Source organism: Empidonax traillii, unplaced genomic scaffold (assembly GCF_003031625.1).
Source record: "Empidonax traillii isolate 1590-97213 ecotype Southwest subspecies unplaced genomic scaffold, ASM303162v1 scaffold101:size1699134, whole genome shotgun sequence".
In the NCBI taxonomy this organism is placed as follows: Eukaryota; Metazoa; Chordata; class Aves; order Passeriformes; family Tyrannidae; genus Empidonax; species Empidonax traillii.
In genome coordinates, this window is record NW_020955294.1 from 569255 (window position 1) to 582076 (window position 12822).

The 12822-nt window shown below is 54.0% G+C and overlaps 1 protein-coding gene across 4 annotated transcripts in view; it reads left to right on the forward strand.

The window, feature by feature from the left end:
• The window catches only part of ATP2A3 (ATPase sarcoplasmic/endoplasmic reticulum Ca2+ transporting 3), a 56181-nt gene that overhangs the window by 20321 nt on the left and 23038 nt on the right, over nt 1–12822 (forward strand). For 2 of the 4 annotated variants that reach the window (XM_027882089.1, XM_027882090.1), the window contains exons 6-9: nt 2763–2843; nt 3227–3312; nt 3828–4292; nt 10946–11034. In XM_027882089.1, the coding sequence (XP_027737890.1) occupies nt 2763–2843; nt 3227–3312; nt 3828–4292; nt 10946–11034 (721 nt within the window). The remainder of the gene's footprint in view (nt 1–2762; nt 2844–3226; nt 3313–3827; nt 4293–10945; nt 11035–12822) is intronic. The other 2 variants (XM_027882086.1, XM_027882088.1) reach the window with 1 other exon arrangement.

A 12822-nucleotide genomic window follows, 5' to 3' on the forward strand; every position in this document is an offset into this window, starting at 1 on the left:
CGGATGGGGGGGTGGTACTGGCTGGAGGGGCCCCAAAACTGAGGCTTATCAGTCTGTCAAAGCTTTACTCTGATCATCAGGCGGTGGAGAACAGCAGAAAAGAGGGGGGAAAAAAAAAAAAGCGCGTACATTTCTGACGCAGGTTTTGTGTCTTGGGAGGGTTTCCCCGTTTTCTGGAAGAACTGGAAGAACTTTTAATTTTCCGCCAAGATTGCCTCTCTCTGGAAGCGGCTGTTCCATGCACAGCCCCGGCCGAGGCGTGGGTGAAAGGCTGGAGCTGGGTGCTCTGCCGTTCCCTGCTGTGTGGGAAGGCTGCCTTGGGAACTGGGGCTGCTCACCCGGGGAGGGCAAGGAGCAGAGAGGAACAGCTGGAGGGGGCTTTTGCCTCCCTGGTTGGATTTTACCCCCCCAGCCCTTCAGTCGGGGTTGTTCATTCAGCAGAGGATTCCTGGGGATCTGCCTCCTGCCCCACCGGAGCTGAGGAGGATTCATTCCAGTTATCCCATTTTGTTTGTTCCTTAAACGATGCTGTAAACCCCCAGAGCCACAAAACTAATCCTCTCCTTTCCTCCTCGTGGCCCTGCTGGTGGAAACATGCTGCAATCCCTCCTGCACCCAGCCAGCTCGCTGTTATTTATGTCTTCCAGTTGGGATTCAGCTGGAAGATGAACATGAAAATAATGCAGGGAGGATCAAGCGGAGGAGAGCCGGCCAGATCCTCAGCTGGGCGAGCTGGCGGCGCTCCCAAACCAGCTCCAGCAATGCACTCCAGCTGCTGACCTGGCCTTCAATTAAATTAATGAATTATTAATTCAATTCTGCCATCTCTCCCCAGATGGAGTGCACCCAGCCTGCCCATCAGCAGCCCAATATTACTTTTTAATGGCACAATCAGCATCACGACCGGGAGGGAAAGAGCTGAGCTCTCTGGAGGGGTGTGCAAATTATTAGCAAATTAATTAGCAAATGGTGGGTTGAGGAGCTTATGGCAAGTGGGGAGGAGGCTGTCGGGTGCCTGAAAGGAAAGCACACCTGGAGCAAAGGCTTTGAACATGAAGTGGGTGTCCAGGTGACACCCTGGGGACAGTGTGACAGTGCAGGCAGGAGGGACTGGCTGCTGTCTGTTTGCATGTGCAAATGAAATAAATTTGGCAGCAGGGAGCAGGAAACCTGCTGTGTTAAGGCAGGGAGGGGAGGGCGTTTGGAAGTTGGCAGGCTGCTTAAACCCAGCTGGGTTCTGCCCTTCGGTAACAAGGCGGTGGAGGTGAGTCCTGCTGCAGGCAGCTTTTGCCTTTCCACCAGAAATGCAGGCAGGGCATCACCAGGGGAGCTCCAATGGTTGCTGCACCCCCTGCCTGCTCCTGCAGTGCTTGGGCAGTGCCAGTGGCTGTGGCCATGTGGTGTTGCCTCCTGTTTTCCTCTCTTTCCCTTGTTTTTTGGCGTGGGGGACACTTGCAGTGCTGGGGGGATCAGCTTGTGTGCAGTAGCTGGTAATGGCAGTGCCAGGTCCATACCAGGACATCTGTCCTGTGCCCTGCCCACCTCTTGGGATGCTATGGCACTGTCTTCCCCGGAGCAGGTGCCACCCCCGTGGCACTGCTGTCCCTGGATGTTGCAGAGTCTTCCTCTGCAGGTTTAGCTCACGTTTGCAAACCCTCCTGCCTTTCCCAGGGGACAAGCAGAGCTCTTTGCTCCCTTCAGCATCATCCAACTCCCTTGAACAGATGCAAACTTTGAGCCTGTGCGTGAATATTTTTGGGGGGGGGGGGGCCTGTGGGTACCCATACTTAGCACCCCCCCAGCTCAGCCCCCCCAAAAATCGGTGTGAGGAGGAGGAGCGGGGCAGGTCTGGCCGGATGGCAGCTGTTGCCTGTTGCATCCCGGAGCGCTGGGATGTGCAGCTGGAATAACTGGCCGGGTGGTGGAGCAGTGCCAACCCCCTCCCGCTGCTCTGGGGGGTGGGGGTGGGGTTTACAAACCCGAGGAAGAAGCGCTCGTTAAAGTCTGGGATCTGGGAGGATTGTTAGCAGCCAAGCCAGCGGTGTTGTGTAAGTGATGCGAGGGGCTGCGAGCCAGGGCTCGCTCAGCCTCACTGTTTCCGAAGCGTCGGAGCACGGTCGTGTCCAGCCGATAACGGAGCAGGAGGAAGAGCCAGCAGGAAGAAACCCAGCGGGAAAAGCAGCTTTAATTTGATTTTTTTTTTTTTTTAAGGAAGCACTTGTGCCTCAGAGGGTGGTGTGGAGTGGCTGGCAGTGGATGGAGAGGCTTTCACCTGTGCCCACTGTGCCGTGCCAGGAGACACAGGGATGGCTGTTTGTCTTGGGCACGGAAGGTCTTCCGCTGTCAACAGCTTTCAGTCAGCCCAGAGAACTCTGAAATAGGGTTAAAACTGGCATTTTAGGAACTTGGGCTGCTCCAACATGGGGATGTTTTGGTGAGGCAAGATGGGAGTGCAGGTGGAGTTTGCAGGGAAGAGGACAGATGGGGTCATGGCAGGGCAGGTGACACTGGGCAGCAGGCAGGTTCTGCCTGAGGTTGGCTGGGGGAGACTTATAAATTATAGACAGACAAAAATATGCTTTAATTAAGCTTTAAATGCAGAAAGGAGGTATCCCAGGGCTTTGCCAGGGGATGGACCCTGGGTGCTGCCTTCCACCTGCAAGTGGTGGGACTCTGTTTGGGGTTTGCTATCCCTGCTCCCAGGCTGGCAGGTGCTGCCAGTCCCACCTGATGGAGCTTGCACTCTGCTCTTGCCCTTGCAGTTGGTGACAAGGTGCCAGCAGACATCCGGGTCATCGAAATCCGGTCCACCACCCTGCGGGTCGACCAGTCCATCCTCACAGGTGCGTGTGGGCACGAGGGAGCAGGGGCAGCTTCCTTCTGCCATCCTCCTGGAGGCAGATTTTGGGACTGATAGTGGGAGAAGTGCTTTGCTGGGGTGGGAAAGTGGGTGGGAGAGCAAGGTTTAGATGATGCTGGGACCTGCCCAGGCCCTCAAAGTCACAGCACAGGTGAGATGCAGATGGTGCTTGGGCATCACTCCTGCCAAACACAAAGCCTGGGGCTTTCCTGTGCCACATGTGGGGTTTGGCATCCCCATGAGGGATGCTTGGACGGTTTGGTGATGAAGTGCTCTCTGGAATGCTGTGGGGGTTGTGAGCTGGGCTCGTTGAGTGGAGGCTGGAGAGGAAACACAGGTGGTCCATCTGTCCTCTTGTCTCTGCAGGGGAGTCTGTGTCAGTGATCAAACATGCTGACCCCATCCCTGACCCCCGGGCTGTCAACCAGGACAAGAAGAACATGCTTTTCTCTGTAAGTCACACTCATCCTCACCTTTCACCTGATTTTCAAAGTTTAAGAGGCTGATGGACACGGGAGATCTCTGAGCATGCATGAGTACATGCATGAGAAAGACCTGAATTCATTAAAAGGGCCCCAATTCCATAAAAACAAGAACCTGCTTCATTTGAACTTCATTTGTGCTGTGGCACATGATGCCCTTAAATACCTTGGGCAATTAAAACAGGTTTTCCTTCAAGTAGGGTGGATGAGGAAAAGGTTTGTGGTTGAACCTGGAGCTAGTGCAAGTTTGGGTTTCCTCCTTGCTTGTACTCTTCTCAGGCAGAAGTCAAGTGCTTGAGGGCTGAGAGCTCTCAGGAGGGGTCTCCTGCTCTTCAGGGTGGGCTTATATAAAACCCCAGGATGTCCCATTTTTTCTCTTAACCAAGATCTCATGTTGTCCTTTCACATCAAACCACCCGTTTCCTTGCTCAGGCTGAGAGGTTTCATTCCCACATATCCACTCTGGCCCTTTCCTTCCCTCCCAGGGCACCAACATCGCAGCTGGGAAGGCCGTGGGGGTCGTCATCGCCACGGGGGTGTACACCGAGATCGGGAAGATCCGGAACCAGATGGTGGAGACCGAGCCCGAGAAGACGCCCTTGCAGCAGAAGCTGGATGAGTTCAGCCAGCAGCTCTCCAAGGTGATCTTCCTGGTGTGCATCGCCGTCTGGGTCATCAACATCAGCCACTTCAGCGACCCCGTCCACGGCGGCTCCTGGTTCCGGGGGGCCATCTACTACTTCAAGATTTCGGTGGCGCTGGCGGTGGCCGCCATTCCCGAGGGCCTCCCAGCTGTCATCACCACCTGCCTGGCCCTGGGCACGCGCCGCATGGCCAAGAAAAACGCCATCGTCCGGAGCCTGCCCTCGGTGGAGACCCTGGGCTGCACCTCCGTCATCTGCTCCGACAAGACCGGCACCCTCACCACCAACCAGATGTCCGTCTGCCGGGTGAGTGCCGGGGGCCTTCGGGGCTCGGAGGGGCAGTGGGGATGCTCTGAAGCCCCTGGGGATGCTCTGAAGCCCCTGAGGACTCTGGGCTGCTCCATCCCCATCCTGGGGGTGATGGGCTTTCCTGCCCTCACCTGACTCGTGTCGGGTTAGGAATGGGAAGGTGGGCAGGGACGATGGTTTTTAGGAAGCCCCGCGGTTCCTCGCTGCATGGCCAGGCTCAGTGAGGATCAGGGGCTTGTCTTGGTCTGGTGGTGATTAGCAAACCCATCTTTGTCAGCACACCGGTGTACAGAGTTATTTCAGGGGTCCCTCTCCAGGGAGTGTTTCCTCCTGCTGGAATGTGGTGTTGAGACGGATCTCCTGGAGATGCCAACACAGTCAGTCTCCTCTGCTTCTCTTACTCTTTCCCCCCTTATTTTTAAGCAAACCAGTGAGAAAGCCTGGGCTCAAGAAAAGCGTTTCTGATGGAGGGAGCCCTGGGGTGTTTTGGTGAAGACAGCGAAGGCTCCTGGTCTGCCAGGGAGCTTTGCTCCTGTGTGCCTGGCCATGTGGAGAGGTGACTTGTTAGGAAAGCCTGGACCATCTGAGTATTTCTCAGTTTCCCCATTATAATCCACAAGTGTCAGGAAATCTTTTTTCACGGCCTTGGCGTGCCGGTTTTATAGGAGAAGCTTGGAAAATGTGTTGCTGTGGGAAAAAATGGACCTGGCCACTGTCCCTCCTCTCTGACACTTGGGTAGCCTGGTGGGAAGCTGTGACAGTGCTGCAAGCTGGCCATGGGCTTTGGCCAGTGGTCTGCTCAGCACAAACTCCAAATGACTGGAAATGTCTGGTATTTCTGCCCTGTAAATGATTTAGAACGAGACAGGGCTGGAACGAGGTGGTGACCGAGCTGCCCGTGTCTCGCACGAGGAGGAGGTTCCCACCAGCCCCGTTTTCTGAGCCAGTGATTCAGGGAAGCAAGGAAAGGGTGACCCCAGTGCTCGGGATCTCTTTAGCTCTGCAGACTGCAGAAGAAGAGGGAGGAGTGACCATTTCTTCCCAAACCATTTCCTACCAGAGGGTCTGCTCCTTGAACTTGGGAAGAAGTGCCATCACCCCCCTCAGTGTGGCGGAGTCGGGAGAGGCAGGGTGGGTGATGCTGAGAGAGGCAGAGGAACAGAGTGGAGCAGTGTGGCACAAAATGGTTTTGGATCAGTCATCATTTTCAGAATGAACTCAACAACTTTGCAAAAAAAAAAAAAAAAAAAAAATCAATTAAAAATTCAATGTCCCCTCCACCCCATCTCCCCACAACCCCAGTCAGATATCTGTGTTATTCCCTTGGCTGAGTCCTGGCTCCCAGGGAATGATATTGTGATCCAGGCTGGCCCCAGGACACACAGCCAGGGCTGTTAATGTTTAATGGGCAGGGATTCCCGTGCTGACGTGGGCAGGACAAGGCTGCCGGGGCTCTGTGGGTAAATATTTGTGCTGGGTGGTTGTTGGCATGTCCGGGACACGCTCCTGGGCTGAGTGTCCGGCCCAGGGGGTGAAACAGCCACCAAAGCCCATCAATAACCCGGGAAAATGAATTAATTGAGTGTGATTTAATGAACTTGCACATTCATTTGGGTGAGCGCAGCCTCTTGGCTGCAGGGTGGTGCCTGCCACTGCTGGCATCAGGTCTGTGGAGCTCTAAGGTGACTCTTGAAAGGCTTCAGGCTCCATGGGACAGGAGAGAAGGAGGGATGGCTGGAAGTCCTTTAGAGCAAGGGGCACTCTTCATGAGGAGTGACATTTTCCTTCCAGCCTCTCTATTGTAATAAAACCCCCGATCACTGGTGTGGTTTTAAAAGGTTCAGGGCAGGGGGAAGCCCTGGGGTGCTGCTGAAGGGGTTCCTCTTTTTGGATGCTGGAGCTGTGGCAGTGCAAGAGGTCAGGCAGCCCCTCTGGGAGCATCATTTGTCAGCAGCATCTCCCCCCCAGCTGAGCTGCACCCACGCACCTTTCCAACCTTCTTCTATTGCTCCTAATATTGTTTATATTATTTTTGTGATGGGAACATTACCTCTCTCCTCTTAACTGCCTAAGACACAGCTATTTCCTCTGGACTGTTTCCACTGCCCACAAACCTGCCCACTCCTCAGCCTGGAAATCTGCTGGAACATGGACAGGCTGGGAGAGCTGGGGTTGTTCAGCCTGGAGAGGGGAAGGGTCTGGGAGACCTTAGGGACCCTTCAGTACCTAAAGGNGCCCCTTGTTGAGAGCACATGATGTTTCAATGTTATCAGATGACATCAATCTTCTCCAGGCACCTGGTGGAGATCTCTCTTATGAAGACTGGCTGAAGGAGCTGGGCCTGTTCAGCCTCAAGAAGAGATGACAGAGAGGGGACCTCACCAGTGTCCATAAGTACCTGAAGGGGGGATGCCAAGAGGATGGAGCCAGTCTCTTCTCAGTGGTGCCAAGAATGGGACAAGAGGCAACAGACAGAAGCTGATGCCCAGGAAGTTCTACCTGAACATGAGGAAGAACTTTCCTGTGCAGTGACCAAGCACTGAACAGAGACAAGAGAAGGTGTGGAGTCTCCCTCACTGGGGATATTCCGGAACCATCTGGACATAATCCTGTGCCATGTGCTCTGGATGACCCTGCTTGAGCAGGCAGGCTGGAGCAGATGACCCTTTATGGTCCTTTTCAAGCTGAACCGTTCTGAGATCCAGTGAAATGCTCAGCCCTGTGACCCTGGGGCAGACCCTGGCTGAGGGCAGTGTTATTGCCTGGGGGCTCAGCAGCAGAAACACCACTTTTACCCCCCAAAATGCTCATGAGAGGCAGATGAATACGATGACAGAACTTGAAGAGAGGCCAGACCACAGGGCTGGGAGCTGTGCTTCCTGCAGGAGGGCCTGGGCTGCAGCTCTGGAGCACCCCTGCACCTCCCACGCCCTCAGCTGCGGTGAACCGAAAAAAAATGAGTTTATCAAATGCAAAAAAAATGAACCTGCACTTCCTTCAGGACCTCTGCTCCTTGGGGGAGCTGCAAACCACTTTCTATAAATGAAGCTACATAGAAATAAACAAGCCAGAGCTCCTCCCCGAGATGTCTGCTGTCACTTCCTCGTGCTCGCCGCTGGCTCCGGGTTCTGCTTTGGGGACGTTTCCACAGAATTTGGGTGTCTCACCCCCCCAGCTGTCTCACTTCCCCCCTCTCAGCTGGAGAGCAGTGCCAGTCGCCATCAGCCACAGGTTTCTTCCAGCAACAGTGGGAAAACTGGAAGTACCTGAAAAGTCAGAAGTTGGTGTTCACACTGGGACAGTCTTTGGGAGCAGGTTTGAGCTGGGTCGTGGATGAGGAGCCAGGTTAGGTGCACTATGTGGAACAGTCCTGCAGATGTGGGTGGTGTTGTAACCTCAGCTGTGTTGTAGAGGGGATTTTGAGGGCAACCCCTCAGGGTGCTGCTGCATGGGGAGCTGCTAGAAACAGTCATTGTGCTTCTAGGAAACAGTCAACAAGTGTTGCAAGGAATGATGTAAAGCCCCTTGTGTGGAGCAATAGGGCAGCAAGAGGGCTCGAGGCCAATCCTGCTGTGTTGGATTCTTGCAAAAACATTAGTGCCTCTGGAATGAGCCCATTCCCTGAATACAGACGCTCTGCCTTCTGCATGGGGACGAGAAGCACTGAGCAGTGAGAGGTGTGATGTCCCAGGGTGTCCAAGACATGCACAGTGAGACTGGTGGTGTTCAGGTTTTACCCCACATGAAGTGCCTTGGTTCCTTCCTCCATCTCCCTGCAGGGACATTTTTTACATTTCACATTTCCAAAGCACAGCTGCCTCTCTCCAGGCACAGGGCATTGATGGGAACACTGCTGCTGGTTTTCACAGGTGTCAGGCAGGGATTTGTAATTCCAGGGCTCCTGCTGCCATCATACAGTGCCCCTGATGCCACCAAGGTCCACAAACGTGGAACTGCTCTGCTTCCAGCAGGGTGGGAGGAGCAGGGATGGGGCATGCTCAGCTTCCAGCTGGAAGTGGACTGATGGAGGGGAACCAGAGAGCATCACTCTTCATCACTCTTGGGCCCCCTTAAGCCCCCCAGCTGAGCTGCACCCACGCACCCTTCCCAGCTCCTTCTATTGCTCCTAATATTATTTATATTATTTTTGTGATGGGAACATTACCTCTCTCCTCTTAACTGCCTAAGACACAGCTATTTCCTCTGGACTGTTTCCACTGCCCACAAACCTGCCCACTCCTCAGCCTGGAAATCTGCTGGAACATGGACAGGCTGGGAGAGCTGGGGTTGTTCAGCCTGGAGAGGGGAAGGGTCTGGGAGACCTTAGGGACCCTTCAGTACCTAAAGGGGCTCCAAGAAAGCTGGACAGAGACTTGGGACTAGAGCCTGGAGTGACAGGACAAGGGGGAATGGTGTTAAGGTGAAGGAGGAGAGATTTAGATTAGATATGAGGAAGAAATTCTCCCCTGGGAGGGTGGGCAGGCCCTGGCACAGGTTGGGCAGAGAAGCTGTGGCCGCCCCTTCCCTGGGAGTGTCCAAGGCCAGGTTGGAGCAACCTGGGCTGGTGGAAGATGTCCCTGCCCATAGCAGGGGAGTGGAACAAGATGATCTTTAATGTCCCTTCCAACCCAAAGCATTCCATGATTCTCTGATGACTCTGAAGCCCTGCAGACACCTTTGCAGTGCCCCGTCCACCCCCACGCTCAGCCAGTCACGCAAGCTGCGAGCAGGCAGGAAATTTGATATAACCTCTGGTTGCTGTGGGTTACATAGCACCTTTATTTATTTATTTTTTTTTTTTAAATAGGCATGGAAAAATAAAGGGCTTGGAATGATTTTTTTAATTTTTTTTTTTTTTATTTTCCCTTTTCCCTTTTTTAATAAGAGCGTTGCTATTGTGAAAGTTATAATTGTTTTGTGGCCGTGAGCATTTGAAAACAAACAGTCCCATATCAGGCAAAACCATCAGTGGCTGGGGTGGGTGCTTTCAGATTTTTTGATGAATGAGCCTGGTTGTTGTTTCTCAGTGCAGGAGTCCTCTTTCTGAAGAGGTCAGGAGATTCTGGCTCTCTGGAAGGCTGATGGCATTGGATGAGAGATGAAGGATGTTCAGCCCTCAGGGGTCTCTCTTTTGGTGTTGTCTCAGGCTGAGTGTCCCATCTCACCTTGGGAGTTCTGGAGTCTCTCAGCTCAGGGAGGTTCTCCAAAGGAGACAGGATGTGTTTTGACTCTCTTTATCGAGTTCCTTCACACTTTAGTGTCAACTCTGGAGCCCAGTGCCTCCAGAGGACCTGGGACATCTCTTCTGCAGCCCTTTGGCTCATGATTTTCTTCAAAACCTTCCAGGGATGCTCAGAATTATTCCTGCAGGAGATGTACGCTTTGAACCTGCTCTTTTGATTTGCCCAAACCTGTAAAATATGGGGGTGAGAAAACCCCAGTGAGGTGTCCTGGTGCCCTGAACCTGCTTCCCTGAATGTGACCTTTATTGCTTGGCTTGGCCCTAAGCTTGTGCCTTCTGCATGGGGAAGGCTCACACCCACCAACCAATGCAGCTGCACTGATAAGGTGTCCTTGTGTTATTAACAGTAATTAATAATAACAGTAAATTAACCTCTGTTTGTTGCCAGAGGAAGTGTGGAGGGGAGAGGAGTGGGTGGTACCTGGAGCTTTTGCCTCCTGATTCCTCCAGCATCTACTGCTTCCCCCTCTCCTGGGGAACATCTCAAATAACCAGAGGAAAACAAATAGAGGGGGGGGAAAAAGAATCATTTAGAGGCAGGGTGTAGGGGGACAGTTGTCCTTGCACCCACTTTCTGGAGCCACCAAGCAGGTTCACGGAGCTGAGGAGATCGTCACCTCCCTGCAGCCATCCTCCCTCCTGCCTGCTCCCTGCAGCCAGGGCAGTGCCTTTGCCAAAACGAATTTATTTGTTTGTTGTGTTACTTTTTGGTTTCGGTGTGGGTCGTGAATAGTGAGGAGCAGAAAGGAGCATCGCTGAACTGTCACTTGGCTGGGGTCGGGCACTGCTCCTGCTTCCAAGGGAGGCTGCCCTGAAAGGGGGGGGGGGGATGGGGAGAGCTTGGGGAGAGGGGAATTTTTATTGTATTTTAAGGTTTAGGGGGGGTTGTTGCTCTCGTTGTAGCAACAAGAGAGAAACTGGAAGGAGCTTGAAAGGCAAAAATCACTAAAAATAGAGCGTGTGGGACTTCCACAGCTCACTGGGCTGAGCTGTGAGCCCAGTAAGGCACAAGACTGGTGGCTGAGAGCTGGCTGGGAAGGGGTGGCAGAGGCAAGTGCTGGGATCCTGCCTCACAGAGGCTTTCCAGGGCAACCAGGGCAGGAGGGGAAACTTGGTCCCGGGTCCTTCTGTGCTCCAAGAAAAACACAGGCACCTTCTTAGGAGCATGCTCAGCATCACTCCTGTCTGATGGAAAAGAAGAGCTGGAGGAGGCAAACATGAAAAGGCAGGGCAGAGCTGGAAGGATCTGGGGACAGCCAGGAGTGGTGGGTGACCAGGGAGGGGCTGAGCCCGGTGCCAGCGGGGCCATTGCTGGCACGGTACCAGCTGGTGGGTTTCCAGCCTGGGCATGTCGGCTGCAGCAAAAATTTGCTGCCTAATGCTCTGTCTCCACCTCTCCCCCTTGCAGATGTTCATCATGGAGAAGGTAGAGGGCAACCAGTGCAGCCTGCACGAGTTCAGCATCACCGGCTCCACCTACGCCCCCGAGGGACAGATGTGAGTGAGGGTCCCCTCTGCTTCATGGGTGGCACGGGGTGGCCCTGGGCTGGCAGCACAGCTGGGGGCAGCTGGGAGGGTCGAGCTTGTGGCCAGGGCTGGAGAGAAAGGGGGATTTTCTGTGGTGTTTTGCAGCCCTCCTGAACCCTGTCCATGGGGAGACCCCCTAGGCACTGGTTTTTGGCCACACTGGGCTTGCAAGGGTCAGGCTGCTCTTCACTGTCCATGGGGGCCAGGGCAGTTGTTTCACTGTCCCTTGTCTCTGGCTCCTGCCTGGCACGATGTGGGGGGCTCTGCCTATGCCCTCCCACTGCTCAGCCAAGCTCATGCTTGGCTCTCCCTTCATTAGCAATCCCACCTGTGGAGCAGAGAAGATGGCAAGTGTGGGAATAGTGATGAACGAGGCCTTTCATGGTGAATGATGGCTCTCCAAATTTCTGGAGCCTGCACATTTTTGGTGTTGACCAGCAACTCTTGTTCTCACCCCAAGCACAAACATGGGGCCAGCAGCTTGTCCAGAAACCACTGGCCATGTGCAAAGGGACTTGCAAACAGCTGAAAACTCCATCAGGAAGGTGCTCCCTGAACACTGTGTCCTTGGCAGGGATGGCTCCCGTGGCTGCTGTGCCCAGGGCATGATCCTGCTGATGGCAGGATGTGTTCTGGGGGGACATGGGCTCTGCAGAGCTGCAGCTCAGGGCAGGGGTGGAAGCTGGGGGCTTTTCCCTGCTGTGTTATCGTACACATGGGGTTTTCTGCCCTTGGATTTGTTTATTCCCCCTCCTTTGAAAGGAGGTGATGCTCCCCAGCATCCCCAGCAGTGGGAAAAGTCTGGAAAGGAGGAAGATGAGAAGCTCAGCTGGTGTGGGAGCACTCTCCACACCCCTTCACTCTGTGATCCCAGACACATTCTTCACCGTGCTCCCTTCTGCTCATCTGTGGAGCAAATATAATTCATCCCAGCCTCAGACTTAATTTCATGAATATTTATAGAGCCAATTTGATCCTTGGCTGGGAATCTCCATTAAAAAGCGAGCCAGGTCATAAGCTGGTGTCCATCAGTGCATTTCAGTTAAAATTAAGGAGGACTGAGGGGCTGAACTTGTGTCTGCCAGCCTCTGAAGCTCAGTGTCCCCTCTCCTCTGGGGACTGCCTGCAGGACACCGTGCTGGGCTGCAGCAGTTCATGTTGGTTTTGAGTTTGGCTTCAGCCCCTGTGCCTGTCTTTTGTATTGAGAGGGGTGTGAGGGCTCACTGAGGTGTAATGGAGGGTCCCACCAAGGGCTGGTGGCACTGAAATGCTTGTTTTGCTTCAGGCTGGCCTTGGCAGGAGGCTGTTGCATGCTGGACCTCGGCTTTGCTGCCATCCCTCCCAGCACCCAGACAGCAGCACCTTTGCTGATGTTTTTCCCAGCACAGGCGTCTCACCTGGCTGTGTGCTGGGACAGCCAGCGATGGGGCCATATCCTCCCATCCCTTCCCAGCGACATCTGGGGGGACCACATGCTGCAAAAGCCATCCTTGCTATTCCCACCTTATCAAATTATTATTGTTATTATCATTATTATTATTATTCCCACCAAATATCAAAACCCATCCCGTGTCTGCAGCTCCCTCCTCCACCCCCTGCTGTCCCTGCCCGTGAGCTGGGGCTGGGCAGGCTCCTCCAGGCAGGAGGCAGTGGCTCTCCCTTCCCACTCGCAGCCCAGTGCGGCTCCTTGTCCCTCAGCAAACAGATTTTTCAGATTTTCTTGGCTGCTCCCCGTTTTCCGCTCCTGAGCTGTAACGA